Source organism: Erpetoichthys calabaricus, chromosome 6, assembly GCF_900747795.2.
Source record: "Erpetoichthys calabaricus chromosome 6, fErpCal1.3, whole genome shotgun sequence".
Lineage (NCBI taxonomy): Eukaryota > Metazoa > Chordata > Cladistia > Polypteriformes > Polypteridae > Erpetoichthys > Erpetoichthys calabaricus.
In genome coordinates, this window is record NC_041399.2 from 35,092,425 (window position 1) to 35,119,872 (window position 27,448).

General features: G+C 38.5%; 1 protein-coding gene across 11 annotated transcripts in view; it reads right to left on the minus strand.

Moving 5' to 3' along the window:
* The window catches only part of LOC114653270 (nucleolar protein 4-like), a 540,745-nt gene that overhangs the window by 252,935 nt on the left and 260,362 nt on the right, over positions 1-27,448 (minus strand). For all 11 annotated transcript variants that reach the window (XM_051929112.1, XM_051929106.1, XM_051929108.1 and 8 more), the window contains exon 6: positions 20,441-20,706. In XM_051929112.1, coding sequence (XP_051785072.1) covers positions 20,441-20,706 — 266 coding nt within the window. The remainder of the gene's footprint in view (positions 1-20,440; positions 20,707-27,448) is intronic.

Consider the following 27,448-nt stretch of genomic DNA (forward strand, 5'->3'; position numbering starts at 1 on the left):
ACAACTCACCAGTGAAATTTTTGAAACTCCCAGATTTTAAACTGCATTAACTACAATGTAAATACAGATTAAATTCTGTTACAACGAATATGGTTACAATGAAATTTTCATTACAGCAAAGTATTTTTATGGTCCTGACAGTTTCCCCATATGATACGAGTCTATATAAATCTCGTTACTACGAAGTACATTCAACAGATACTTTCATTACAACGAAGTGCCCAAAAGACCTTGAAATGCCTGAATGAGTCATCCACAGAGCAGTTAGTTCTGTGGTTCCAGCTCAGTTGTGCACAACAATCCCCGAACACAAGCATTGTACATTTTTCTCTTTCTTCAAACTTTCCTCAAACTGTTTTTTTGCTGTGTTTGTTTTCTGTGGTTTTCAGTGATACCATTTGCTTATTGTTCATCAACATTTGAAAACCATCCATTAGAATTTAATTCATTGTCACCCTCCCATAGAAATGGCAGATGCTCATTCAAGAAACATTCCTATTAGTGCGCCACTCATTCAAGAAAAAGCAAAGTCACTGTTGTGAGGTTTCTAAACTCTTTTTGGACTTCCCCCAACGGGATGCCACGCTGAAGAGCGTCCAGAAGTGTGATCACCGCGTCTGGGGAAGACTGTTTATCCATTGCTGGGGCAACAGCAGGCTCACAGTGCTCGCCACCGATGCAACTCCAAAAAGATCTCGATGGGTGATGCACGGAACATTATAGATGCAGGGAACAGTATTACTTGGCCACTAACTTGGCTTATAGCGTGACTGCAATGTTTTCGGATTTTCTTCCGCGGCGCTCTGTTGCAGTGCTGTGAGCCTGTGGTTGCTCTGCCCCAGCAATGGACAAACAATCTTCCACAGACGCAGCAAACACGTTTCAGAAACCTCACAATATGAAGAAAAAGTAAAGAAAGATTCTGCTTCTGATTGATAACTGTGCTGCCTGCAGCATGCTTCCACATTTAGATAATGTTCGAGTTGAAGTCCTCCCCCCCAAATTGCACGGCAGTTAAATCAAGCACTATAGCGACAAATATAGAATCTCATTACTACAAAATTTTCATTACAATTAAATTTTTTTAGGTCCCTGGCACTTCATTGTAATGGAATTTGACTTATACAACACTTCATTAAAGCAGACATAGCTATTTTTGAGTGATGTAAGACTTTTGTGTTCGTTCTCCATCACACTACAACCACCTTCCGCCATTGTTTCCATTGTATCACTGACACGAAATGAAGCCTTCACTGTAAGTTGGACCAAACCTCAATAACATGCTAAATTCATTAAGAAGAGTCATTAAGTTCAGCTCGGCTGTTTTGGAGTGATGCACTTCTTATCCCCCCATTACAAGCACCCTTCCCAATTAAACTTTTTAATTGCCACGTAGCCTGAATTATAATTAAGTTCAGCTTTATTACACATGGAACATTTCATAAAGATTATCTCAGCTGTTTAGAATAATGCACAGTTTTTGGCTTGCCAACCCCCATTAAAGCCCTAACTGTGATTCAATTTTTAAACCACCATCTAGGCTGTATTTTACGTTGGACGAACAGCAACTTACATGCAAAATTTTGTGAAAATTTGTTAAGCCGTTTTTGCGTGAATGGTGCGCAAAGAAACAAACAAAGATGCAATCTAAGGATTGAAAATAGGCCCTTAGTGTGCAAATTAGTTAAATAACGTTAAGGTAAGACAAAAAATTCAAAAGACAGAGTATTACAATTTTATTCATATAGATGACAGTCATTGTATACATAAGTATTATATAATCTTTAATATACAACATGTTATAAAACAATCAAAGCTGAATTTCCAATTGTGGTCATGTAAGCAGTTCATGGACCATGTGTGTTTTTGCTATTTGTTTTTTCATCTTTTTTTGTTAACTCATGCATTTTCAGTTATTCCCCTCTAATTTCCAAGTTTACACAGATAGGTTATGACATATTTAAAACCAGAACTTCTTGTTGAAACCACAGTTTCGTTGTCAGTAACGGATGTAGCAATTTCTGCCTCTATTTTTCTGCTGCCTGTCATTTGTTTCTCATTCATAAGCTATTTTGAGCAGTGTGGTGACATTGTGGTTAGTAAAATGAAGATCAGGTCTTAATCTGGCAGTGGAAATGTCATCATTTTCAGAAAGAATCGATTTGACAAGTAATTTCTAATGTGCCAGGCCTCCATTGACAAAAAATCATCATTTTCATCCTTTATTCGGCCATTCATAGCAACCAGTGTGTAAGGTGAAGAATTCATATTTGCCAGAGAATAAGCAATGCAACCCGTGGCCGTATTTAATATTGCTTTTATTATATCCATTGTGGCCTGCTGGGAATGCACAGCTCCCCAAACTCAACACAGACAGACGCAGGACACAAGTTCAGCACACACATTTTTTATTTTTTTTTTTTGTGGGAAATGCTCAGCACAGCTCAGAAAAACAATACACAGCACTTTCTATTCTTCTTTTCCTTCCTTCCACCGCCACTAGCTCCCAGCAAGCTTCATTTCCCTTCCACCCGGCTCTGGTTCTCTTGATGGAGTGAGGTGGCTCCTTTTATAGAGCACACAGTAGTGTTCCAGGTGTCCCATGTTCTCCTTTCAGCAGCACTTCTTGGTGTGGTGGTATTCCAGCCATGAAGAGCTCTACCATTCTACCCGGGCCCCCAACAGGGCTAAGCTTCTGAGCTCATAACCCGTGGCACCGTCCTAAGCCAGGAGGACTGCCAACCAATGTTCCTGTGCAAGCCATCTACCCCTGTCCTTGCTGACTGAGGGTGTCCTGGCTGGGCCAGACTCCTGGCCCGTCTCTCACACCATTTTGCTGTGATTTTCCCAAACTGTTTAATACAATACAAGGCTGTGAAGTGCCAGAGATTTTATCAGCAACACTAGACATGACACAAGAAATGATCCTTGAAGGACTGCTAGTAGATTTCTGGGCTCACTTATTCTTCCCCTGCAGCAGTCTTTTGGATGTTGGGGTAACCCGGAGAACCCAGAAACATAAGTGAGCACGACCAGAACAAGAAAAGTTCACATAGACAGTGCTCAGATTTTGACTAAAGCCAAGAACATTAGGAACTGTAAAGCTGCACTCTGTTGCCTTAGCCTAAAGAAAGCATATTGTTATATAAAATGGCATCAGGAAAATTTACTTGGAATTTTCTAGCTAGGTCTGATACTTCTCGGAAGACAGCACTTCCACTCTCTGAATAAAACAGCATGTGCATGGAGAGATCTGGCCACTGTAGCTCTAATTAAATGAACTGTAATAAAGAATGTCATACAGTATGTGTGCATCCTGCTCAATGAGCCATATTCACTGTTTGTCACTTGATACTCCTATCCTTATAAGTAAGTGGGAAATCTGTAACTGTGCTCTGTTCTTCAACTGTATTAATGATAATTTTGGCAGAACCCATGAGGCTTGCTTAAAAAAGCATATATAATTAAAAGATACCTGACTTATCACCTGCACTTCAAACCCCACATCTGCCTTCTTGCAGGTCTTCATTAAACTTTGGAATTTTGTGGGTTTTCATCCAATGCTGACACATTTGAAAGTTGGATTCATGACAACAATAAATGCTGACACCATTAACTGAGGTAAAGAAAGAACAAGGTGTAGAAATGTGACCAATGCCAAGTATTGTATGCATGATCTTAAAATAAATTATTATTACTGTATCTGCACCAATAGATATAATTAAAGATGTTATGTGAGATTGTTACTGCAGTCCGTGGAGTTGCATCTTACATAAATAATTGCCTATAAATCTATAGTGAGATTTTAAGGTCCCAAAGTGGCTCCTTTCAGCAAAACTGTAAATACACTATCAATGTCAGCTTTCTATTGTGCTTTTACTTTCTTGCTGAAGATCTTACTTTAGAGTAACAGCTTGCCTCCAAGCTATTGTTTCTTTTCATAATTTGAAATAAATAAGAAAAAGGGCAGAATCGTGGCACAATAACAGGTACGGCAGCAGCCCCATAGACTACTACACCCAGTCATAGTCTAGGTGGAGTTTGAACATTACGCGGGCTCTTAGGTTTCCTCCAAAAATACATGCAGTTTAGGTTAACTGGCATTTCTAAACTGGCCCTGTGTGGGCGCAGGCATGAGTGGGCACAGTGATCAAGTGGTGCCCCTTCTAGAGATTGTTCATGCCTTGCATTTATTGCTGTGATATCTTAAGGCCCTGAATGCGATTGAGTGGGCTGGAAATGGCAAAAGGTTTGAAAATGCTGCATTATCTAGGAAAGAGAAAAAGAAGAACATTTTGCACAAGAACATCCTAGTCTATCCATCATAGCTGTTGAAGGCTGTCAAATGTCTGTGTCTGAAAAATATTGTTAACTAAAGGTGCCCATTGTGTGGCTTTAACCGCACCCGTAAAAATCTGCTTCCATGTGCACATTTTCTACTAAGTAGTCCCAGCTCTTGAAGTCCACCAGAAAATGTGTCATTGCATCTAATACTTTACCTTTTAATGTATAAAGCATTATTTTTTAAAATTAAGGTAAAGTTACTACTACTACTGTCCGTTGTAAGAACATGTGAGCCAGTGTAAAATGAAAGACAGCAGGGGAACACAAAATGCTAACCTTTCCAGTTGTGACAACCCAGGAGAATTTCTCTGAGCCCTCCTCATGCACCCTGGTAACTTCATCTCTTCCACAGACAATAACACCCTGGAGAGTCTCCACCACAGTAAGTGACAGAGGCACAGAGATGTAGCTGAAGCACAAGCTCATCAATGTCCTTTTAGTTGCCTTTTCTTTCTTGTTTTTCTCAATCAGTGTTGAGAATTGGGCAGCCTGTCTGTCGACTTTTTTTGTTGCCCTCTGAATAATTTTAGTTTTATAGTTTTTTCGTTAATTGCATGTATTAGTTTGAATTGTATTTCTTTGTTTGAAACAGTTTTAAATTCATTTTTATTTTATTTCTAACTGTGTCACATCCTCATGCTGAAAGCTGCTGAAAGAAACCTATGAGTTGCTATGGAACCTTGTCTGGTTTTATTGGGACCACCATCCTGATACGAGTTGATAAATTACAATCCAGTGGCATTGGCAGCTTTGACTGAGATACAGATTCAACCAGTGAAATAGTTCTTAAGGAAAAATAAGTCTTTGATATTCTGGTTTCTCAACTCAGTTTGCATCTTAGTGTTTCGGTTCTCATTATTAAATAGGTTTTTTTTAGTGAATGACCTTTGCAGTTCTATCCTGACTACAATCATGGTTATGCCCTATGGCTAGAAAAAATAGTTTTGCATTTTAAAAAGTGTATCTTTTGTTTTGGAATTCAATTTTGTTTCAGAAGCCCAGCCAGCTTCATAAAATATTTTGCCAGTGGAAAACTTGGGGTGCTCATTGATGTTTGTCCATGGTGCATGCCTTTTAATCATGTCATGCTTCTCACAACTGGTGTAACAAACAGCGCTTGTCTGATTTGGACCACCAACCCTCATAACTTGTGTGCTTGATAAACACACCCCAAATTTAAATCTGTTACTTCCATCTATAGCAACTTGGCTGACTCAAGTTACCTGCGGAACAAATAAATAGAGTATAATACAATTAAATCAGCCCAGTGGTCAACACTGCTGCTTCATTTCTGTAAGGATGAGGTTCAAACTCAGGCCCAGCTCATGGTCTATGAGGAGTTTTGATGTTCTCACCATGCATGTTCTCTCCTGGTACTCTAATTTTCTTTCCCAATAAGGCAAATTAGTTCTAGCTTTTTATCAATGGAACTCTGTATTTGAAATATCTTAATTTAGAAATCTAAATCTCTTTGTAACTGAGCCTGGCCTTTTGTTTTATTCACAACAGGCCATACTAAGAAAATAAAATGTATATACATTTTTTTTAAGTAAAATGATTTTATTTACTTTAGTTATAAATGCACTAAAAAGCAAAAAATACATTTTTCTTTAACCACAATTTTTGTGGTTATATGTGACTAAATAAAATCATATTACAATATACACCAACAATGAATACTGATACAAGACAACCTATATTGGCGACCTATTCAAATGCAAATACAAGGTGCCTTTTAACTTGCTTAATAACTATATTTACCTTAATGCTTGAACATATACATAAACCATCAATCTGTGCCCCAACACTCATACTATTAGCTCTACCATCATTTACCACGCATACAAACACCCTCAGGGTCTGAAATGAAGCAGAAATCAAACTGTAGGAATAAATGATGAATGAAACGACGTCCGCGTCATCAAAAACAGATGTAATCCATAGTCTAAAAGATGAAATGTCAAGATCAACATATGTTCCCATGTTCTCAGTAATTAACAGGAAAGGCCACACTGGTGTTTTCCCGCTCCAAAAGCCAAGCTGCTGCATCCTTTACCCAGATGAGTAATGTATCTTCATTGGGTGCTGCGCTTACTTGTAACTGTTTACTCCTTTGATTACTCCTATACAGTGAAACCTTGGATTGCGAGTAACTTGATTTGTGAGTGTTTTGCAAGACGAGATAAAATTTTTAATAAATTTGAACTTGATAAACAAGCAAAGTCTTGCAATACGAGTAGTACGTATACGCTTTGCCCGCTGAGCGTCACATGGGGATTGTGGGTAATCGTCTCCCATGCTTGTTCACAGTCGACGTGCCTCACTCATATAGTCGACATCCGTATGCTGTTTACTATAGCATGGGAGTACATGTATATGTGCTGTAACGTGCAAGTCCCTGTCATGCACCCCAAAACATGAGGCTGAGTCTCAGTACTTTAGCAAAACCAGCTTTATTCTGTGTGAAACAGGAACAGCACGGTTATTTATTGTAATGGGATCTACCGCTCTCCTATACAAAGAAACAGCAATCAGGCAGGGTCGTGACCAGGTTAGTGGCTAAGTAATACTGTGCTCTTGCATTTATAATGTTCCTTGCATCACCCATCAACAGCAGGCGCTTACAGCTTGACTACGATCTTTTCTGATTCTCTTTTACAACGAACTGCTACAGTGCCGAGTGCCTGCGTTTGCTTGCTTTGGGATGCTCCTCCGCGTGTTGTCCCGTTGGGGGGAATCCCAATAGAGTTTAGAAACCTTACAGTGCGTAAAGCATTGTTTTTTTATTTTGTGTCCAAGTGTAGTGACTCTTCAGGCAAAAGCAACTGTCATTGGATAGGTTTCCTTGTTTAAGTCGCAAAAAAAGAAAAAGATTCCAGTGAGCCAACAGATAGCAGGGATTCTGTTAGTTAGAGTGAAGATTTTATATTACAGTAATCATTTTTATATAAATATTTGTGGGTTATGAAACGAATTATCTGAGTTTCAATTATTTGGATTACAAGCACGTTTCTGGAAGGAATTACGCTCGCAAACCGAGGTTCCACTGTACTCACTTTTCTCTTGGTCAAGTATTATCTGTTTTAGCCTGGTGTATTTGACATCAAGCTTTATTCTTCTCTTGGTCTGTACCTGCCACTTTCGCTTGCCTGTTACTCCAATCGTATTGTTCAATATATGCATATAAACCTAATTTATGGAAATGTATTTGGTCCTCTAATGGTAAAATTATTAGCAGGCCCTCAATTCTCTAACTTTTCTCCACAATCCATTTCAGTTTTTTTTTTTAAAAAAGAAATGCCAATCAACGATATCATGGTGACCAAACCAGAACAACAGACGCCTCTACAGGCAAATGGAGGATAACATTAGCTCTCGAAAGGGTGGGGCTATGAATCCCTTAACTAGTAACATTTATCTGTATCTCTCTCTCTCTCTCTCTCTCTATATATATATATATATATATAAAAAATCCAATGTCTGTCTTGTTTTTCATGAGAGAATTACGTAATGGATTTAGATCTGTTTTTTTTACTATAATTTGCTTGAATATTCCTGTTGATTTTGTGACTTCTCTCATCGCGGTAAGTATCATAGTTTGCTTGCGGCACTAATTCATTCGTGCAAATCTGAGAGAGCAGCTGTGGGCCGAATGCAGGGGGATGGGGTCCTCCTCACTCATGCGGCAGCCTTCGTTCGAGTCGGTCTACCTCTCTCCACGTGTTGGAGCATACCTTGCCACCATTTATCTAGCGACACCCGTTTGTTCAACAGTCATTATCATCTACAGACTGTTAAGGAGTAACGTTTGACAATTTTTAAGAGAGAGATCAGAGCTACGTGTGTTTTAGAGGGTAGCTGCTCATTGGCAGAGATATCACAGCCACGTGCTTTTCTCCCCGCACGGGTGTCACTCTCCCGTCAGAGATGAACACGATCAGATATATAGTGCCAACATTTGATGTTGCAGCGTACCTACCTTCTGCTTGGCCAGAATTACTTTATTTTTTTTTTATTGTCTTTTAAAGTTTGTCCTGTTTCTCTACTACGTGTGCAGAACCATGGGGGACAGCTAGTACAATACTAAAAATAAACCACTAATAAAACAAAATGCTAAATGGCAATTATATGTAGCACTGTTGTATGTTATTAGTGAAATCATAATTAATGAACCCAAATCTGTATCATCTGCCCATCTTTGTTACTATATAGAGTAATGTGGACTGTGAATGCCAAAACTATAAAAATATGAGAGGTACTGTATATTTAAGTAAGTCAGTCATTTTCCAACCCACTATATTCTAACACAGGGTCACGGGGGTCTGCTGGAGCCAATCCCAGCCAACACAGGGCACAAGGCAGGAACAAATCCCGGGCAGGGCACCAGCCCACCACAGGACACACACACAAAGCACAATTTAGGATCGCCAATGCACCTAACCTGTATGTCTTTTGCCTGTGGGAGGAAACCGGAGCACCCGGAGGAAACCCACGCAGGGAGGACACGGGAAGCAAATCCAGGTCTCCTTACTGTGAGGCAGCAGCGCTACCACTGCGCCACCGTGCTGCCTACTGTATATTTAATGGAAGGTTTAACACAATAGAGTGCTCACAAAATACAACAGAAAACATAAAACAATAAACAGCCTACATCCACAAAGGTCCTACCTTTTACATTTAGAGACCCTTACCATTACATAGGACGACTGGCCCAGTATCCACAGTACAAGTGAACACAATCCTCTCACCTTTTACTACCATTTTCTTCACACTTTCGCCTCTTTACATTTTCTCACCATTTGAGCTATTACATCCTGACTATAAGCTCAACACTGTACTGTGTGGACGAGTCCTTTAAGCTTAGGCAATGAATTACTTCCTGGTAAGCCATGAGAATTTTTTCCATAGACATTATGTAAATGGTCTAAGGATTGTATTCTTCCAGCTCCCTCTATCAGCCCTAGGTGGGAAGGAACCAGAGGGAGTTGTGGTGAAGTGTGTTTGGGGTCTGTGGCATGATCAACGAACCAGAGCAGGTGCAGGATTTTTAAAAAGAATACTGCGGCTCAGACATCATGAATGTAGGTGTTTGGGGAGTAAAGCTGTGACGCAGTGAAGTGCTTAATGAGGGAATTGGCTGATTGCCTGTTTATGTGTGCAAGTACAATCGGCACAGCCATCCCTCATCAGTGTCCTGGGGCACGTTAGGGAGGAACCTACACTCACAGGGTCCGACTTGATCAGAGATGGAATAACAAAAAAGAAGGACAAAGTAGAATAATCAAGTATAAGCAAGAAGAAGAGTCGGACACTCAGTCCAGTTTCATGGAGAGAAGACAAAGTGGTTGAGGATGCCCCATGATGAAGCAAGAGGAATGGCACTTCAGAAGAGGATCAAACCTTGCACAGCGGTTAGAGCAAGGACGACTGTGGGCTCCAGGAGTCCTGTGGGTATCGAAAGACAACAAAGGAATTAGATGGCAAGGAAGTCAGTTGGTGGGCTGCATACACTGAGGTCGCAGCCCTGCTGAGCAGACCAGTCGGTGAGCAGGAGATACTACAGCAAGAAAGAGAGTGACAGCACTGGGGAACATAAGTGAAGAGCTGATTCTGACTGTGATTTTACCCTCGACTTGAACTGTTTTTTTAATTAGCTCATTTATTGGATTTCAACTTTCTCACTATGGGCACCATTAGTTTTATGGATTATTTATTGAAGATTTCTGAACGCATTGCACTTTTTTTGGAAGCTGTTTTTTTGACCTGAATAAAATGCACATTGCACTCTAAACCTTACAACTTATTGTTGTGTCCTCATTTGCCGTAGTCCAGCGTTTCTCAACCTTTAAGTATTTGCGACCCGAGTTTTCATAACAGTTTTAATCACGCCCCCCTAACGTTTTTTTTGAAAGAAGCCCACTAATACCAATTTGTTCTTTTTTAATTAATGATATATCATAGATGCATATTTTATTATACCTACTTAACTTTTATCGACATTTATCTAACTCTATATTTATTTTTCTAGTATCAGAATGTACTTTAAGTTAATTTGTTTTGGTTTCAACAGATGTATTTTTCATATTTTCGATTCTTGTTTTCTTTTTTTCACATCTTCGCGCCCCCCTTTTTGTTACTTCACACCCCCCTAGGGGGGCCCACCCCACAGTTTGAGAACCACTGTCCTAGTCCATCCTCAGGTATGACTATCGATGTCCCGGGCTATAGGCAAATGAGTCATCACAGAAATATAGAAAAGAAATCCACCCCAGGACTCACACATACTGCAATGAGACTCTATTCTTGCCCTTAGAGACCTGGAGACCTCCCAACACATAAGCTGGAGCTCCCTCATGCCCCTGCTTATTTAAATTCAAGCCTTGTACAGTCCCAGATTAGTATCTCATCTCTCTGGTTGGCTAAACACAAGGTTGCTGCTTGCCATTCCATCACACTATTTACAGTACAAACTTCAAAAATTCGCACTGAGAAACAACCCCTCAGTATTTGAGATACAGATAGGGGATATAAATTGCTAAATAAATATATAACTGATGCCACATTTTCAGGTTGGTTCCTGCCTTACTCTTGATGTGCCCTGCAAGCCTACAAAAGTTAGACTCATGTTGGAAAAAACATTGCACACATCTATAAGACTGACAATGCGCTCGGAGGTGGAGGGCACTGATTATGCTCACATTATGCACAAGGATGCAGGATGTCCTTAGCTTGACAAAGACCTCTGTAGAATTTTTTTTCTAACAATGTGCTGTGAACTCTACATATTCTCATTATTGCATATAAAAATGTAGAATATGTAACCTCTATATAAAATGGGAAATAATGCTTCAGGGTTATAGCAAGAAAAATAAAAGATATAAATGTTAACGGTTATACAATCTCTCTCTGGGACAAAATAAATGTTTCCCAAGGTCTCAGCCATGCTTCAAAGCACCCCTGAAAGATATTTTACACAAGGCCATTTTGCTCAATGGTCACAGCACACTGGCTCACTTGTAGTGAATGAAGCAAAATTACTCCATTTTAATTGGAGTTTTCAGTGTTTGACACAAGAAAATAACTGCAGGTTTGGAGAGTTCAAAGGATGTTTGAATCAGACTGACGTGCCTGTCGAGATTATTTCACAAGAAGACAGCAAAACAACATCTGCAAAAAATGTATAAAATTGTTCAACAAAGTGTATAAAATGTGGTAAAAAGTACAATTATTTAATTATACAATGGAACTTTTAGAAATACTGCACATTCAGGTATAAATCTAACAAGTATTGGGTAAATCTTAGATGAAACACAATGCTTGGCGTAGTCGAGGTATTCAATTGATCTGGTTATACCAGAATAAATTCTTCTTCCAGAATGAGATAAAAAAAGGCTTTTGCAAGTTTGCTAAAATTGCAAAAACAATTAGTATAAAATACAAACTCTGCAGATCTATGCATCTGAAAGGAAACAAGAACTGTGATTTTTATGTCAGTCTGTATGTATTTTAATGTAATGTCTTGTATATAATATAGTATAGTATATGTAAGTAGGCCCACCTCTTCAAGAATATTACCCAGAGTACTGTGTGGTTCAACCTGATTGGTGAGTCGATGCAAACAGGAAGGTAGGACAGGAAGTCTTGTCCTCTGTTTGCTTGGCAGCAGTGTGAGAAAGTGACAGAGTGAGAGAGAGAGAAACTGTACTTTCATTGGTTCAAGACTGGTGAATACCTACTGCTGAATCTTATTTGAGCAACAGAGCATTAAGATGTAATTTGACACATAGGAGCTGTGTTTGTGTGCACAATTAATCAGTGGTTTTAATTGTTATTTGCTAAAAAATATGTCTAAATCTGAAAAATACATACAAATAGATTATAGTGGTACTGAAGCCATAGGAATTTTCAAGTATATCATGATATGGATTTACAGTATGACCATATTGCCCATTCCTCTACGAAACACTGCTGCTCATAACAGTTACTAATTATGAAATTTTAACCAATGACTGCTATACATTCACTTCTATTTTGTGTCTCAAAGCACTATGTTCAGAACATATAAATAAAAGGAAAATATAAATAATATATCCGCTAAATGAAAACTATATGCAGTGTGCCCATGTGGTCCTTTTACATTCTGCTCAAAGGTAGGTTAGGGATTTAACTTAAAGACAGAGGCAATCAGTCCAACAGATGGAAACAGAAGGTCAAGCCACCTACATGAATCCTTAGGCAGAAGCTTGGATTTAAAACAATTTACAGCTAAGCACCACAACTTTATCTTTAATACTATACAGATTTGTTGAGCCTGTATAATTCAATTTTAGGGTTGCCGGATTTCAGTGCTTATTCGGGCGGCATCAGGTGCAAAGAAGAATTCAGTCCTGGATAAGGCATCAACCACAAAGTACACTTGCAAATACTCTAAGACCTGAATTCACAAAGGTAAATAAATATTCTAGAAATAAAGGTTTGTAGGTGACACAGGAAGGCAAAGGATATTGTAATGCCATAATTTAAAATGATTAAGGCAAAAGGTGAAATATCTCCAGGAGCAGGAGATGAAGACCAAAAAATCATTAAGCCAGAAAAGTCAAGAATAATACTAACCTATCAGATCCAAACCACAAACTAAAAACTCAAAGTAGAAGGAAACAGGCAAAGATCCTAAATCCCTAAAGTGATTTGAATCCCTAATTAATGCACTGTAATTATTCCCCAAAATCCAAAACTTGGACATTGGTCAGCCCGATGATGTCATACAACAGAACTTCCAGTTTTCACGTGTCGGCAATGGAAAATCATTACTAAAAACAGTATGGTTAGTCAAGAAAAATACACAAAAACAGGGCACCCCCTAATCTGAAATAAATAAAAACATACAGCATTACAAATACAATGATACAATCTGCTGAGTTCCCCCTTAGAACAATTAGAGTACTGTCTGTCTATCCTCTATCTGTCTATTGCATAGTGCCTTTTCTATTATTTATTGTTCTATCTATCTAACAATTAATAACACTCTTAAAATGAACTTAATAATGCAGAAAGCGTACTGCACAATCCAAAATATTTACATCATAACAGAAATGAACTTCAACAAGAAAAATATCTTCCTCTTTACCACATATAAACAAATTATTCAGACACATTTTTAGTTAAATTCTTGCACTTGGATATGTGATGGCGTATACAGTAGGCGTTTCAAGAAAGCTTAAATTTCTTATTTGTGTAAGAAAGTATATACTGTAAAAATAATGTAAAGCAAATATGTACATTCAGCCATCGTCAACATTTCATTTATATTAACAACTGAGAGATTACAGACTTTACGAAGCATAACAATTACAATCAGAATTTTAAAGTATAGCTTCTAGCCTACTTAACAAAAAATATCCTGAGATTCAAGCTCAGGTTAACTGCCATATTGCATGCCAAAAGTCAGATAGCTAGCCTAATAATATATTGTGATTACAGTAATACATAGTGTATAGAATAATATACAGTACCATGGCTTGTCTAGTGCTGGGCCAGGGACGCTTTAAGCTATTTGCTCCTCTAAAACCCATTCATATTACAATATGCATTGTCTATCAATACTGACACACATATTTATTGTATATACTACAATAAATATGAATATCCCCAAAATCTGGAATAAAGCACACCTCAACCTACGGGAATTAAACATGAATTGATTAGAGTCCATGCCAACAAAAACAGATGTAATCCACAGTCAGAAAAAGTGAAATGTGAAGATCAGCATATGCTTCTGTAAAAATTAGCAGGAAAGGCCTCACTGCTTTATTCCTGCTCCACGACACAGTGTTGTTGCGCCATTACCCACATAAGCAAAGTAATTTCATTGTGTACTGCAATTTCTTCTAACAGTTTGCTCATTAGATTACTGCTTTACTCAGTTTATTGGCAGCCAAGGATTTGCAGTGTCGTACAGATGCATTTTCTATCAAGCTCTACTGTATGTGCCGTATGGCCTAGGCCTACTACTTCTTTCTCCCATGCTACTGTTTAATACTGTATGTTCACATAAACTTGATTTCTGGAAATCTATTTAGGGACTTAAGTGAGAAGATTAGTAACAGGTTCTCCTTTCTAGCGATTACTTGGCTTCTCCCTATATATTTTGCAGTGTGGTCTTAAAAGGATGCCAATCAAAAACATCCCAGGGTCCCAGAAAGGACATAATCACAAGCAATGAAGCTCAAGCAATTCTAATTGGTGTTGGGATTTCCAGTTTTTAGTTAAGCATGACAACATTTATCTCATTGCCTTGTCCTGCATGCTATTAAATAGAGACAATTAATTATTTAAGCATGTTAACATGTAAAACATATACAACTTTAGTTTCAAAATCAAAGAATATATGTCAACCTGTTTCTTTTTTATTATTAATTAGCAGTGGTATTGTATTTCTACAAATAAATAAGCAATAAACATAACAAAATGTTTCTTATAGCCTTCAAAAATTTGCTATTAGTTTTTATGTTCATCAGTTCCTCAGCTATTATGGTCTTCCTAGCCTTGCTTCACTCACTGGTGTCCTATTGTCAACTTCCATTTTCCCTACACTTTTTCCTAAAATACGAGTGTTGATGAAGTTTGTTCCTCCGCAATGAATTCCTTTTCTGTTACAAGGAACATGCAAATTATAGAAGGTGAATGACATTGTATTAATTAAAACTCTTTCATTTTGATGAAATTCTTTCTAATCCATTGTCAGACCTCAAGATTCTCTTGCTCTTTCTTTTCAGTCACTTCAGTCGGAGGCTCACAGCTCAGTGGAGCTCTGACTTGTGCCTGAATAGGCCAAGGGAAAAATGGTGTCCTGATCTCCTGACAGTTCACATATATCAGTTGTGTGAAAGTCAAGTTGAATAGTTGCAGATATTGCAGTTATTGTAAGACTGCATCAGTGTACATCTGCAAAGGATAAAAGATGAAAGGTTATTTCGACACTAAAAATGTAAGAAGGTTAATGATACTTGATGAAGGTTATACAGCCAAAACGTGACTTTAACCTTCTTTTTTAGTGCGGAAACAAGCTTCAGTTTTTAGTTACAGATATTTCTTAACTGTAAAATTGTAGCACTGAAAAGTCAGATAAGTAATTAGGTCATCCACCTGAATTTTTACATAAAGGTTTGATTTTTTTTTTTTGTGGAAATGTAATTATTAATTGCATGAAGAAGTCTACATTAGGTTGTGACTGCCCATAGTGGTAGTATGTTAAAATCTCATCTCATCTGATTTTCAAACCTCCTTTGGTTGGGGACAGGGCTGAAGACTATACTGGCAGCACTGGGCATAAGGCAGGAAACAGCCCTGACCAGAGCACTGGTCCATCACAAAGCCCAGACAAGTGCACACCACACAGTGTTGCTCATACAAGTGTCAAATTGGAGTCACCAATTAATCTTAAACTAAATTACATTGTCTTACGCAGACACTGGTAGAACATGAGAACACCACAGGGACAACATCTGGGATGTAACTTGAAACCAGGATCCATAAGGCAGTGGTGCTACCCACCTCAAGTTGACTGCTGACTGTCTTACAAATATAAACAATTTATTTTAAATAATGCATACTGTTCTACTAAATACAACAATACATAAGATCTATACATCAATTTTCTGTGTATTGAATGTGTTACATGGTTATTTTGGCATATATACAACCATCTGAAATTGCCAACCCCAATGTGATGTGAGGATGCGGGTCCACTGCAGACTCCCTCTTCGCATATGGGAGCCTATAGAACCCAACACCGTCGATAGTAATGACCGAACTGAGCTGACTAATGGGGACAAATCTCACATGGAGCAAGGGGATGGTGGAAAAATGCAAATGTGCTTTTATTAAAAGAATCAAAATAAACCAAAAAAAAACAGTGTCCACAGTGCAGTGTTCCAAAGGTCCATTAAATAATCCTTAAAAACCAAGTGAAGAGGGGGGGTTAAAAACTATAATAAATAAATAAATCCAATAAAAGAAGAGGTTAAAATGCAGTCAGTGACTCCTTCCGATCTCATGCCACCTCCTTCTTCAGCTCCCCCGGCTCACCTATCACTAGCGCCGCCAGCAGACACTCAGCAGCCATGAATGTCATCCTCGCAGCCAGAGCGTCCGAGATCAGCTCTCCTGCCGTCTTCCTTCACGCTCCCACAGTCGTACCTCGGATACTATGCTTGCCCAACTCTACACTATTATTCAGTGGGGTGAACCAGTCCCTAGAGCGCCACAGCCTACGCTCCATTGCGGGGCCCAAGTTCGTGCTACCGTTCTCTTCTAGATGGCCAGATCATCATCCCAAGACTGCCCTTTAGTCATCTTTTCCTCCTTTCTCCCCTTGTGCTGGCCCGTACTTACACAGCTCTGTGGGTGCAGCATCTTAATCACGCACTGCAGGAAGCCGATGAAGCAATTCAGAACGATTGCACCCTCACTTACAGGTGTGACTCATCCCAATTACCTCATTAACTCGCCGTGGTCATGTGATTGCGCCCACAGAGACTAACACGACTATTTGGATTATTTAAAACTGGCCATTCTTTTGAAGCCGTGGACCCGCTATACAATACCACATAATTTAGATTACAATGACTTAGATTATAATCGTGATGTTCTAAACAGTAGCCTACAGAATTTGTTAGTAATCCAATTCCAAAACCATGGGCATTAACATGGAGTTTGCATACCTCCCTCCCAAAGATCGCTATAGCAACCTCTATTCTTCTTGGAAGATGTTCCATAAAATTTTGGAGGCTGTCTGAGAACATTTGCGTTCATTCAGTCAAAAGAGCATTTGTGAGGTCAGGCATTGATGTTGGATAAGAAGATCTGGCTCACAATCAGCATTCCAATTCATCCCAAAGGAGTTCAACAGGTATGAGGACACGGTTCTCTGCAGGCCACTCGAGTTCCTCCACACCAATTACATAAAGCCATGTGTTTTCAGGCCTGACTTTGTGCACAGGGTTACAGTCATGTCGGAAAAGAAAACGGTCTTCTACAAACTATTACCACAAAGTTGGAGAGGCACAATCACCTAAAACGCCATTGCATTAACACCACCCTGTATTTGGAACCAAGGGGCATAGCCCAAATCCTGAAAAACACCCCAGGGCCATTACCACTACACCACCAAACTTTCAGTATGCACTATGCTGTCCAGAAGGTAGCGTTCTTCTGGCATCCACCAAACCCAGATTTGTCCATCAAATTGCCAGATTGGGAAGCGTGATTCATCACTCTAGAGAACACATTTCCTTAGCTCCAGATTTCAATGGTGGCACGCTTTAAACCACTCCAGTCAACACACAGCATTGCACACAGTGATCTTGGGCTTGTGTGCAGCTGCTCGGCCATAGAAACTCATTTCATGAAGTTCCTGACGCACAGTTCTTGTGCTGATGTTGCTTCTAGCAGCAATTTGGAATTCTGTTGTGAGTGATGCCACAGAGCAGAAGAGATTTTAACACGCCATGTACTTCAGCGTTCGCCGGCCCCACTTCGAGTTTGTGTGGTTTACCAATTCGTGGCTAAGCTGTTGTTGCTCCAAGATGCTCCCACTTCATGATAATATTACAGGTGACTGAAGCAGATCCAGCAGAGCAGAAATTTTACATACTGACCTTTGGCATAGGTCACATCCTATGACACGTTTAAAGTCGCCAATCTCTTCAACATGACCCATCCTACTGCCAGTGTTTGTCAATGGAGACTGCATGGCTATGTGCTTTTTTGATTTTATGTACCTGTTAACAATGCGTGTAGCTAGAATCTTCATTATGTCCTTTCTCCATCAAAATGTGAGATTAAAATTGTTCTCTGCCACTACTGTAAAGTATACAGGGAAAGTAACATATAAAAAATATCATTTTTGTGTGAAGTACTCCTTCAAAAAATCTTTTTGAATTATTGCATAAGCACTGTTCACATTTATACACATCCATAGTATGTCAGTGAGGGAAAATTTTGACTTTACTTGAAATGTTGCTCACCAGCATCCCTTAGGTGATTACACTTTTAACATCCTATTGTAGATATTAAGTCCATTATTATTTAACAGAATGACTTTCAATGAAACTTACGCAAGTGTGTTTGTTCATTAAATGCTTGTTAAAACCTGTAATTTGTTTTATGTTTTTAATACGCCACATCATATAGAGGAACACAGAAAAGGTATTTTCTACTAATTTGGCATTAAATGCAAATCCAGTTAAAATATATTTGTGCATATAGATGGAAATGTGATGAAAAAATTTAATTAGTATGTATTAATCACTTACATTCACTTTGGATATGTTAATTATTCAAGTTTTGTCAAGCTCCGCAGCCATAGTCACAGTTTCTAATTATTACCATTATTATTATATTAGTTGTATTAGATTCTTGTTATATAAAGTAAATCAACCATTATTAAATATCTTTCAAAATTATATATTAACAATGTTGTCATTGTACACCATTTAAAAATTCAAGAAAAGGAAAACAAATCACAAAAAAGAAAACATTGCCTACATTTCAGTGTTTTGGATTATTCAATATTGGACACACTAATGAAAGTTGCTTGCATTATCAAGAACTGAATGTCGACCATACTCTACTAAGCGGCTTCAAAAGTGATGCCATCCACCCAGCCAGAATGAGGCACTTTTTGGTTTAGTGATGTTGTTGTTTAATGTGAGAATGTCTGAGTGGTATTGCTGTGAGTTGACTTAGCTAGTGGTTGCACATTACAGAAGAAACTCCTGCTTATTACAGTCGAGGAATACCAAGACAGGAACCATGAAACATTTAATCAAGTGAGCTGAACTCTCACAAAATAGAAGAAAGGGAAAGATTTACAGTAATCCCTCGCTATATCGCGCTTCGCCTTTCGCGGCTTCACTCCATCGCGGCTTCACTCCATCACGGATTTTATATGTAAGCATATTTAAATATATATCGCGGATTTTTTGCTGGTTCGCGGATTTCTGCGGACAATGGGTCTTTTAATTTCTGGTACATGCTTCCTCAGTTGGTTTGCCCAGTTGATTTCATACAATTGGCAGATGGCTGAGAAGCTACCCAACTTACTTTTCTCTCTCTCTTGCACTGACTTTCTCTGATCCTGACGTAGGGGAATTGAGCAGGGGGGGCTGTTTGCACACCTAGACGATACGGACGCTCGTCTAAAAATGCTGAAAGATTATCTTCATGTTGCTACCTTCTGTGCAGCTGCTTCCTGAAGCGACATGCTGCACGGTGCTTCGCATACTTAAAAGCTCGAAGGGCACGTATTGATTTTTGATTGAAAAACAAACTCTCTCTCTCTTTCTCTGCCCCTGACGGAGGGGGTGTGAGCTGCCGCCTTCAACAGCTTTGTACCACGGTGCTTCGCATACTTAAAAGCCAAACAGCCCTATTGATTTGTTTGTTTTTCTCTATCTCTCTGACAGTCACTGCTCCTGACGCGCACTCCTTTGAAGAGGAAGATATGTTTGCATTCTTTTAATTGTGAAATGGAACTGTCATCTCTGTCTTGTCATGGAGCACAGTTTAAACTTTTGAAAAAGAGACAAATGTTTGTTTGCAGTGTTTGAATAACGTTCCTGTCTCTCTACAATCTCCTGTGTTTCTGCGCAAATCTGTGACCCAAGCATGACAATATAAAAATAACCATATAAACATATGGTTTCTACTTCGCGGATTTTCTTATTTCGCGGGTGGCTCTGGAACGCAACCCCCGCGATGGAGGAGGGATTACTGTATTCCACTTTAGCACATAAAAGCCTACTTCTTCATAATACACGCTATAAAAAGACATAGCGTATTCTGCGTGAAAAGACAACAACAACATCACCAGACCATCTATTTCAATAAAAAATTAGGACGCTAAAACAATATAAGCTTAAAGATACACAGCATTACTATTTGACCACTCTTGATACTGGTGTATTCCATTTCCTGACCACCAAAGACCTGTTAAATGACTACGTTTTTTAATCTTCCTTCTCCTCATAACATATGTGTAAAGGAACCAAAAGTCACTTTGGCCTTACACCTGACAGGAAAATCGAAAGCTTACCTTGCTTCCATTTTCCTTGGGGTCAGTTTTCAGGTCAGGGAGTAGAAGGTTTTTGTATTTGCTTCTGCCATTGGCAGTGTGGTTTTCTGTGTGGGACTCAGAAGTCAACAAGCCGTCACTCAGGTTCAAAGGCTGCTGGTCTTGCTCCGATGTCCCTTTGCAGTTGCTATTAACATCCGCCATCTCTCTCCCATTGCTGCTTCTTGTAAGGCTGGAGTTATACGCCATAGTTTCATTTCCATTTATGCTGTCTGCAGCTGAATCATCTGTTAAAGAAAAAAGAAACACTCCTTATGTCCTTCGCCTTTCTTATTTTTCTTTAGGATACTGCAAGCAGCTATTTCAGACCTACAGTAGACAGATCTTGACATAAGCTTTTGTTCCGTTTTCAAGGATGCAAAACAAAAGGACTGGGTATTTTTTATATAACTACCCTGTTTAAATTGGTTCATTCACATGGCAATATTTCAATATACATTTTAGAAAGACCTTGAGTAGAAGCAAACTCAAGAGTTTGGTACAGAATTGCTTTGAAAAGTGTTCACTGCAAATAGATAAATAATGCAACTCCAGGATAGTAATAATAAAAAATATTCACAGACACAGACTATACTGAAATTAGTTGTATAGAATTTCCAATAAATGCTTTTTCAAAGCGCATTTTTTCAAATTCAGGATGGCAGGGGAGTCTAAGAGTATACTAAAGGACACCAGGCTGGAATAAACTCAACAATCAATTTATTTACATTTACTCCTCTAGATTACATTTAGAATGACCTACTAATCTAGTGGGATGTAAGAGAAAACCGCAGTATCAAAAGAAAATCCACACAGTTATTTAGGGAATTTTAAAAATCCATTCAGACAGTAACCGGAATGAATTTAGAGGTTCCTGGAGCTGTAAAGTAGTTATGCTAACATCTGTGTCCAGGTAGTATGAAAGCCTTTCGAGGACTAAATGCTTTCTTGATGTCAAAAGAAAATCTTTCAATGTAGTTGATTTGAACTAGAATCAGCCAAAAGCACAATGGGCATGGGGCTGGACTGAAAAGCACATGAATGTCAATTCACTTCCTGTCATGTAGTTACTGAAGAACTCGGAACAAGATAGCTAATTTGGCAAACAAATTCAAAAGTGCTGTCTTTGAATTCTGGGGAAAATTGTTAAGTAAGTAAATGTAATTTTTGAATAAAAAACAAATGTGCCTCATCTGACGTTTGCAGATTAAAATCAACCCCTCCGCTTAGTTAGCAGATCCAGTTGCACATTCACCACTGACAATGTACTCCACTAAGCGCATAACTTTGAAAAGTACTTATTTCAAATAGATAAGTAGATGGGTTGAGTAGCTCTCTAAAAGACATGAAGAATTTTTTGTCAACCTTTGTGCAAGTGTAGGTTTTAGTTTGCTTTATAGTAGAGCTGTAGCTGTTGCTGATGTAGCTGTAGCTGATGCTGATTCTGCTGTCCATTATCGGAAAAAGGGTGCAAAATTATTCAAAGAGGGATCCAAAGTACTGGAAAAAAATCTGCAATTCCTCAAAAATTATCTATAAACTTTAAAGTAAACTTTACTGTAAAAGGAAGCAACAATTTTGAAACACAACCTATAAATTAGACAGATGACAAATGCATAGAAATGATCAATAAATGACGGTGGTGTAATTACAGTTGTCTGGCAATGACAGATGTGATCAGTGGTTAGAAATGTGCCCACGGTTGTGGTTGAATGTGTGAAGGGAAATGTTCCTCACCTTAAACCAACCTAAATGCGCTATTTATTTAAAATATTTTGAATAATAATAGAATAAAAAAATAAAAATTCATATGTACCTGCTAATATATACACATGTTACAATTGCTATGCACTCATGACCTGAAATATTGAAATAAGGGTCTAAATAGAAGTGATAATAATAAATTAACAAAATTACTAACTTAAGGATCAATTAATGGCAGCTTTTATAGTATCTATTGACTTGTGGCAGAGTTCAAAGGAATCGAAAGAGGTATTATTAATCCTCACTCTGGACAGTTCCAAGAGGATTAAATGATGCTAGGAGCCAGGACCGAAGATTAAGTCAGTTACCAACTACTGAATTCATTAGCAGCATGTGCCTGTGTTGAAAACAAAGTGAGCTTAGAGAAAACAAAAAGGTGGAATTAAAAATAAGAAAAAGAAAACAACAGATTACTTTTCTTTAGCTTCTTTTGCAGTTACAGTGCTTGAATATTTGAAGACACTGCAGCGTGACAAAAGAGATGATACTGCAGACAAGTCCAGAATGTACTACAGCAATTAGCTAGACCCATGAGCTCCAGGAAGCAAAGGAGAGAAAATTGGAACATGTCTAAAATAATCAGAATTAGTTTGGGAATGAAAAAGCATATGGAAGAGAAAATAAAATAAATAAATCATATAATGGCATGTGGGTAATGCAGCATTCCAAGGATTTCAGGTTATTAAAATCCCCAAGGAAACACAAAACCCAAAATTTCTCAAAAAGTCACAGTTGTTTTAAAATGAAAAAGAAATTGAATAAAGGATACAAACTATAGCTATATGTCAATGGTTGGCAAGCTTTTCAAGCCTGGGCCCTCCACAAATTTAAACAAAACTTCTGGAGCCAAACATCTTAATCTCTGCTCAATAATGCCACTTTGATTTTTTTCATCTGTACAGGATTTCCACATTCTAGGTTTTTGGGAAGAAAATAAGGGTGAAAATAAATGTAATATTTACACTGCTATATGTATATTGCAAAACAGCAGTACCGCTCTCTTGTCACATTAAGTTAGCCTGAGATCCTTGACAAAGGATAAGACACATGTTTTGGAAAATAAACAGTGAGCCAGAATGAACAGTTCCACAATTCTGATTGCCACATAGGATCTTTTTTAAATAAAATGGGTAACTTTGCATGTTTTTTGTACACTTCCTGGTGTGTGATGTCAGAGGCATGGCTTAAAGTTGATTGGCTGAAGGTGAGTAACGGTCCTGGAACAACTAAAACCTGATAATAGCACATCACCTGCAGGGCCTCTGCTTGCTTTAAGATAATTCTTTTTGAAGCATAATATTAACACACTTTCCTACTGTGGCTGGAACAATTACTCATTTTTCTTTTTTGTTTAAGTACTTGGACAAGAAGAAATTCTTCCCACTTTTAATGCATCAATGTTATTTGACTCTTTTTGCCCAGGTAACTAGCTTTAAAAAGATATTTCTTGGGTGAGTGACTCAAATCAGACTTAAGTCTTAATTTTACTGACTTGTAACTTGCTTGACAATATTTAAAAAAATTCGGACATGAGCGTCAGTTGGCTTTGTGCCCTATGGAACCAGGTTACCCGAACTATTCTATACAATTTCTGTAATTATTCACCACTCTGATCTTTCTATTCATGAAACAGTTTATCACGATAGCAATTGATGAAAATAATTCATAATTAATTGCAGAACTACGGTATTTGGTGGTTCCTCTAGAGTGCCTCTTTCACTTGCACGATTTGGCTCAAAAACTAATCCGCACATCGTCATCTCAGAACAGGCTTAAGTAACGAGTTTTGTTTTCAGTGTCAAGTGACCTTAAAACATCGAAATCTATCAAAAACCAGTGATCGAAATTTTTGACGAATCTAAAGCTTTCGCTCTTCCCCCATAGATGATAGGTTATGCTGAGGGAGGGCACAAAGCAAAAACAGAAAAGACTTGACTAAGACTTTCCTACTGAAGACTTGTGACTTGGGTTATAATTAATGATAAATGACTTACAAAGACTCATGTTATATCACTATAGTTATACTTATAGTTATACCATTAATGTACTTTTTGTGCTCCATACTTGAATAACTCATCACGAATAATCAGCATTTTAGAGAGCAAAAGTAATGGAGGGGTCAGCACCAAGGAATATCAATTTTGTATATTCTCAATTTACAGCAAAGAACGGAATAGCATCTGCAAGATTGGTGTGTCAAAAATCACAGACATGACAACAACACCTTTAAATTTTGTCATTTCCAAATTCCTAAAGACAGTGAAGCTGGCTAAAAAGTTGGCCCCAAATACAGTAATGTATGTGTCATGGTTCTGACTAATGTACAACTTCAGCCTGTCTCCTCGACAGTGTGTCAACTCCACAGTTCCACCAAACCCATTTCACTTTGCTTCTCTCTAACTCCGATCTCTGCCACACAGATTAGAGTCACCCACTCCCCACATGGTTTGCAAGCAAAGGGCACAGTTCACTTTTCTTCTCATCTCTGTGATCTGCAAATCCAACTCAGAATCTAATCTACCGCCAAGCAGCACAAAAAGATTCTACAAGGAGTATTGTTAGTGTTTTATTATACAGTGATGTTCCATAAGTGTTGTTTTCTAAGTGATGTGCAAAAATGTTGTTATGGCCAACGTTGCAGCCCTCTTCTGCAGATCACAGAAGGGTTAAAACATTACAATATGCTACAACATGTACTGTATTAATGTTTAGATGGCTAAGATGTTTAGACAAATGTTTAGATCTATGCATGATGTCTCATAGTAAGATCAAATGTAAAATATTCCAGTTTCTTTAGGAACTTCATGGTGTCAGTTAAGATCAAACCAGTAACAAAAGCGCATTGGTGTGACTAAAATCTAACATTTTTCCACCTTTCTTTCTGCCTATAAAAAGCAACTTAAAAGGGGCCACTATTATTATAAACCCCAAAAATATAGGAAAAAAACAGCCCAAAACACAAAAACTATTAATATTTAATTCAGTAAAATAAAGGAAATCCAAAAGAACTCCTGACACCTCATTGGCCGATTAGATAAACGCATGGATAAGCAGGTGTACAGGTGTCCCTAGTATTTTGAGTGCATTGGTAATCAAGGAGTGAATTAAAAGACTGGCCACAAAAAGCATCACTCTCTTCTGCTCTCCCTTATAGAAAATGAACATCCTGTCAGTAGGGTAACTTACTAAATAATGACAGTAGCACAATTTAGGTAAAAAAAAAAAAAAAAAACAAACATTTAGCTAATAATTTCAGATCTTTCAAACGACATAACAAACCTTTTCAATAATCTGTGAATATTCTTTTCATCACAAACATTTAGGAACAGATACCTCAATGAATATTGGTCATCTGCTTTATGCACTCAAAGCTGCAAAACTATTGCAATCCCTTAACTTCCAGCAGAGGCTGCTGTTGCACCAAATGTGTGCTGCTCAGGAGAAAAGATTCAGTAAATATTAGCCCAAAAAGGAAGTATGCATCTTCCTGAATACTGGACAACCATTATGTAGTCCACGGGCCATCTCTACGTAAAACAGGTGAGACAGCAAAGCCAAGCCTAATTATTCAGAGACAGGGGCTAACAACAGCACAACCTCGTGAGGTTCTCTGATCTGGATAGACTTGGTGGATCTCCTGGATTTGAAAGCGTGTGCTGTCGGTGTGAGTGCCTACCATTATTACAAAAAGAAAAACTACAGGATGGCCAGCAGATGATAAAATGGTGTTGATGGAATGAGAAGCAAGAAGATCTGATGGGTTCTGGAGTAGAATTTATTGATATAGGATAAGACGTTCACATGCATGGGTGTGTGAGTGTGCATTTCACACAGAAAATTGACTAATCGCCTTGATCTGGTGTCTCTTTACATTTGCAATTAAAAATCCCCTTGTGATAGATATTACTCTTCTGGTCTCCTGTCCTTCGACCACTGCTTCTGCTAAACTGCTGGACTGGGACAACATTCAGGATAGGGGGAGATAAGAAAGAAAGGAATCCTCATTCTATATTCCACTCCAGAGGAGCTGCTACTGATTGTGAATTCTGCTCTTCAACTTAAATACCAATGGCTGTGGCAGGCCAATTCTATCGCTGCAGCTACAGCATCCCTCAGGCGAGGTCCAACCTTTCTCTCACAGTGCACCCAGGGATTAGCCTGACTTCCCTGAAATTCTCCTCGTTGCACAGTAAGAGCTAATCTTCGCTATATGAAGCGGGGATGGGGTTGCTATGGAAACAGAGCCCATTCTGGCGAAGGCACTAGTGAGATGAGCCACAGAAACGACAGTGAAACATGTACTCGGCCTTCCTCCAGGGTGATGGACTCCTTCCTCTATGATTAAATTCTCCGACAAGTTTACAGATGGGCCAGTGTGTTTTGTTTTGCCAGAGGAATGTCGCTGGTAAAGAGGAAGGTTCAAGATGGAAGCCTCGGCCCGCAAGAAGACATGTACTTTATGCTAATTTAAAGAAACATCAGCTGCATCGCTTTGATTTCATGCTTTCTTCCCTTTTGTCCTAAAAAGCATCCGGCAAAGACATTAGCTTGGAATGTGTGTGTGTGTGTGTGTGTGTACCGCTTCAGCTCTCCAGCTTTTGCCTTTTATTTATCTTTTTTGGTTCCAGCAGCCAACAGCCCAAAGACTCCAGATCTGCAAATACTGAGCATCTCAGAAACAAAACAGTGGAGGAAATGTAACAAAACAAAAAAAAAAAAAGAAGTGTGCCAAGTTTGGATTAGCTGCCATGTTCTCTACAATTAAATGAAACACAGATACCCACTTCAGAATCCTTTCAGCATGCTCTTCATCTTCCCAAATGTCCTATGTCAATGATACTGGAGCCATTAGGAAGACAAAAGACACGGAGGAAAAAAATACACCTTTTGGATCTAGCTGGCATCCTCAGTGGAACCAATGCCACCTAATAAGTGTGATGATGATGATGATGATGATAACAATAATAATAATAATAGTGCTTGCTGAGATAAGCTCCAGCTTCCCTGCAACCTTGTCCTGGATAAGCGAGTTAGGAAGATGGATGGATGGATGGTTAATAAAACTGGGGCATTGTTTGCTGTGAAAGGCAGTATATACATGAATTGTTTTGAAAGGAGCCTACTGGAGTTTCTAGGGTAGGAAACAGATATAAAACAAAGTATTATGAATTAATCAAATGGCATATAGTGCCTTACATAGTGGGAACATTTTTTACAGAGCCCACA